The sequence below is a fragment of the Mastomys coucha genome, unplaced genomic scaffold, assembly GCF_008632895.1.
Source record: "Mastomys coucha isolate ucsf_1 unplaced genomic scaffold, UCSF_Mcou_1 pScaffold15, whole genome shotgun sequence".
In the NCBI taxonomy this organism is placed as follows: Eukaryota; Metazoa; Chordata; class Mammalia; order Rodentia; family Muridae; genus Mastomys; species Mastomys coucha.
The window spans coordinates 107624998-107628790 of record NW_022196897.1 but is presented as its reverse complement, the minus strand read 5'-3'; the positions used below and the strand labels follow the sequence as shown (position 1 = coordinate 107628790).

Here is a 3793-nt window from a genome sequence, read left to right as displayed (position 1 = left end):
AGGAGGACCAGGTAGGTCCTTGCTGGTGGGCGAGAGCCTCACCGTGCCCGGCCTTCCCAGCCAGACCCTAGGCCTCCATCCTCAGACCCCCTCCCGCCTCTCTGCCCTCCCGCCTTTGGCTGCCTTCCCTCACCTGGTCCCGTGGGTTGCTGGGGCTCTGTCCGGTGTTGCGGTCCCAGCGGCTCCTTTGAAAGGGCAGCACCACGTTCCCGCGCTTGTCAGGGTCGAACACCGGGTCCCCACGCGGGATGTAAATGTTGAGGAACTCTGCGGGGCAGCCTGGCATTTCCACACTCACCAGGTCCGAGAGCACGTGGTAACCTGCCCATAATGCAGGAGGGTTTGCTGGGCCAGTCGACGACCACGCTCTTCCCTCCCTCAGGTATGGAGTCCCCACCACCCCCAAACCTATTGGAAGCTTCAGAATAGTCATCACCTATTACGGGCAAGTCCAAGCCCTGACCTCCACATTCCCTCCCGATTCTGTCTCTCCTGCCTGTGCCTACACCTGCTCTAAGATGTTGTCATTGTCAGTTTGGCCTTCTCCTTGGTAACTGGGAGGTGTTCAGGGATGACGCCTCAGTAGGCAGGGTTGTCAGCACCAGCTCCAACATGCAGCTAGGAGCCTCCCTGAAGGCCTACAGCTAAGCAGGAAGTCACATGGGAGCTAGCATGGACACACAACATGGAAGGTAGGAGCCATCATTGCTGCAGGACTAACCCCTTGTCATTGAGCTTATAACACCCTAACACTTCCATATTGCCCTCTCTGCCACAGCTAGAACCCTTCTCTAGTTATGTTCTAGGAGCAGCAGTGTCCTAGGGGCAGTCTATCACAGTCTGTACCCTAACCCTTCCCCCAAAGCACAAGGAAGATTCATGCCTGTCAGACAGCACTTCAGCATGCCCCGCCCCATCTGCTTTATTTCTATGGCTCCCTCTTCCATCTCTCACCCTCACCTTTGATCCTCCACAGTATCTTTTTTCATCCTCTGACTCCTTAGGCACTGAGGTGTCCAGCTGACCCCCACTGGCTATGCTCCTCTAGGGGCGGAGGTTCGCTGTGGCGTGTAGTTTTGTCTATTATCGCTTTTGTTCCTGGCCAGCCGGTCGCACGTGTAAACACAGATTCCCGATCCACCTCCCTACAGCTCTTACCAAAGAAGACACCCAGGACTGTACGGTTCCGAAGCGACGGCTGTCCTGCAGGACCTCTCATGACCCTGTCACTGAGGTGTCGGGGGTTAGGCAGGTAGGGTTCTTTCAAGGGCTGGTAGACACCATCTGCATAGCTGGCTGGAACAAGGCGCTGCAGCCGAGAGCCTGGCATAGGAGAGGTAAAGACAAGGATGAATTTCAGCTGTAAGTATGAGCGTGTGTGTGTGTGTGTGTGTGTGTGTGTGTGTGTGTGTGTGAATGTGAGTCTATGTGCTTGCAGAGACCAGAAGCACCAGAACCCCTAGACCTTGAATTACAGGTAATTTGAGTTGCTGGGAATAGATGCAGGGATCTGCAGGGATCTCGGGTCTTCGGTAAGAGCAGCACATACTCTTAACCACTTAGCCCAAAGAGCATTCTTGACCTCTTCTGTCCCTCCATACATTGAACCCTAAAGCCTTAGACATCGGCAGCCTTTGGTAGGACTTGAGATAGCCTCTTGTGATACTTGCCAGCCCTGACTCCCCACTGATGAGTACCACCCTGGCCCTTGGGCTGTGCCCTTGCCTACCTTTGCTGCCCCATCTGTGCTCCATGAGGTTGTTATACCAGCCATCAAATCGCTGTACCTCCCATGAGATGGAGTTCTGAGCTCCTGCGTGAAGAAGGGAAGGAGGTAACTGGGCGAATGCATACAGGGGAGACCAAGCAGGCAACGAGGGAACGGGTCCTGTGATTCTGATTAAGAGGGAGAAACAAAGGCCAAGTATTTTCTAAACTCAAACCTATTCTTCAAGACACCCAGGGAGGAAGACTCCTAAAGTGGAAGGTGGTGCATCAGCATGCAGTGCCTGCTGACAAATGGTCTCAGAGAGGAGGGAAAAGAGTGGCAATCCAGAAGACGATGCAAAAGCTTGGAGTCTCCTCACACCTCAAGTCTTTGTCTCCGGGAGACACACCAGGACAAACATCATCTCCAGCTGTCAGATACCTACCACTTGGAACAAGAGCCAGCCACACCCTATAACTAGGAAGGACAAGTCATTCTGTGACCCATCACTGGGCAGGGGCAATGTGAAGAGGGGATTGGCTCTTTCCCACTAAGCGGGACCCCAAGGCAGGGGTGTGTTACTGCTACTCTACTCTGGACTTTTTGCCAGTTTCTTGAGTAGGACCAAGGACTGATCCTGTGAATGACATTGCTCTGTCCTCCTTTGGAACATCTGTCACTCATCTCATTCCTGTTCTTTCTCTCTTTCCTTCTTTCTTTCTTTCTTTTAGGATTTATTTATTTTATGTGTATAAGTTTTTGCATGCATGTATGTCTAAGAACCACATGCATGCCTGATGCCCACAGAGGCCAGAAGAGGACTGCTGACCCCTTGGAACTGGAGTTATGGACAGTTATGAGCTGCCATGTCAGTATTGGGAACTGAACCCAAGTCGTCTAGACAGCCAGTGCTCTTAACTGCTGAGCCTTCTCTCCAACCCCAATTCCTGTTTATGATGCTACTCTAAAAACTCACAGCACAAGAGGGGACACTCGGCTGTTGGGGGAGGGGAGAGTTCTGAAGAAACAGTATAAGAAGGCACAGGGTCTAGAATCCTCCTGGTCAATAGATCAGGTGGCCAGCCAGATGCCCCCTTAAAAACCAACTAGAAGACTTCTTTTCTACTCACCTGAGAGAACAGAAGAAAGCAAGGGGGGCCCCATGGCTCTGAATTTCTTTAGATCAAAGGCAGGATTTTCAAGCTGTGGGTGACGTGTGTGTGCCATCACTGACACATGAAGGTGCACCTACAGACACCCATCAGGAAGGAAAATGGCTTCACCTGGCCTAGGATCTAGGGCAATAAAAAAGACACACACACACACACACACACACACACACACACAGCCTCTAAACTAAGATGAACTGTACCAGGCCAAGGGCAGTAGTGGCCCTTGGAGAGACTATATCTTGGGGATAAGAGGCACAAACTGCGAGATGAAGCCCCAGGAAGGGAAAGTACTGGAAGGAACTGAAATGTGAGCGGCTTTGGCAAGGGAGAAGTGTAGGGTCCATATCGCTGTCTCACCATTGCCAACCAGAAGGGTCATCTTCATTTCTCCTCTCCCAAAATGTAAAAAACTTTCAAGGTTTGCTGTTCTTTGTTTGTTTTGAGACAGTCTTAAAGACTCAAGCACAGACTGGCCTTGAACTCATGTCCTGGAGGATGACCTTAAATTATTGATCCTCTTGCCTCTACCTCCAAAGTACCTGGATAGAACCTTAGCATCTCATGTGTCCACGTTCCTCTTCAGAGAGCTCTGCACTCCAGCGAATAGTCACTGGTTCTAAAGCTCTCAGACTTCCAAAGCTGGAATCACTGTGCTCTGATGCTATTATTTTATCTTGTGCTTTTTTTTTTTTTTCTTTTTCAACAGTGGGGATGAAACCTAGGGCCTCATATGTGCTGGGCAAGTGCTCTACCCTCAGATTATATCCCCTGCTCCAAGATCATTTTATTTTAAAAACACTGGTGAGCTGGGTGGTGGTGGCGCACATCTTTAATCCCAGCACTTAGGAGGCAGAGGCAGGTGGATTTCTGAGTTAGAGGACAGCCTGGTCTACAGAGTGAGTTCCAGGACAGC

General features: G+C 51.0%; 1 protein-coding gene across 1 annotated transcript in view; it reads right to left on the bottom strand.

Moving 5' to 3' along the window:
• Duox1 (dual oxidase 1) overlaps positions 1-3793 on the bottom strand; it is a 35309-nt gene that overhangs the window by 28895 nt on the left and 2621 nt on the right. The window contains exons 3-5 of the mRNA XM_031373251.1: positions 1730-1813; positions 1159-1323; positions 134-321 (exon numbers count right to left, since the gene is read on the bottom strand). Coding sequence (XP_031229111.1) covers positions 134-321; positions 1159-1323; positions 1730-1813 — 437 coding nt within the window. The remainder of the gene's footprint in view (positions 1-133; positions 322-1158; positions 1324-1729; positions 1814-3793) is intronic.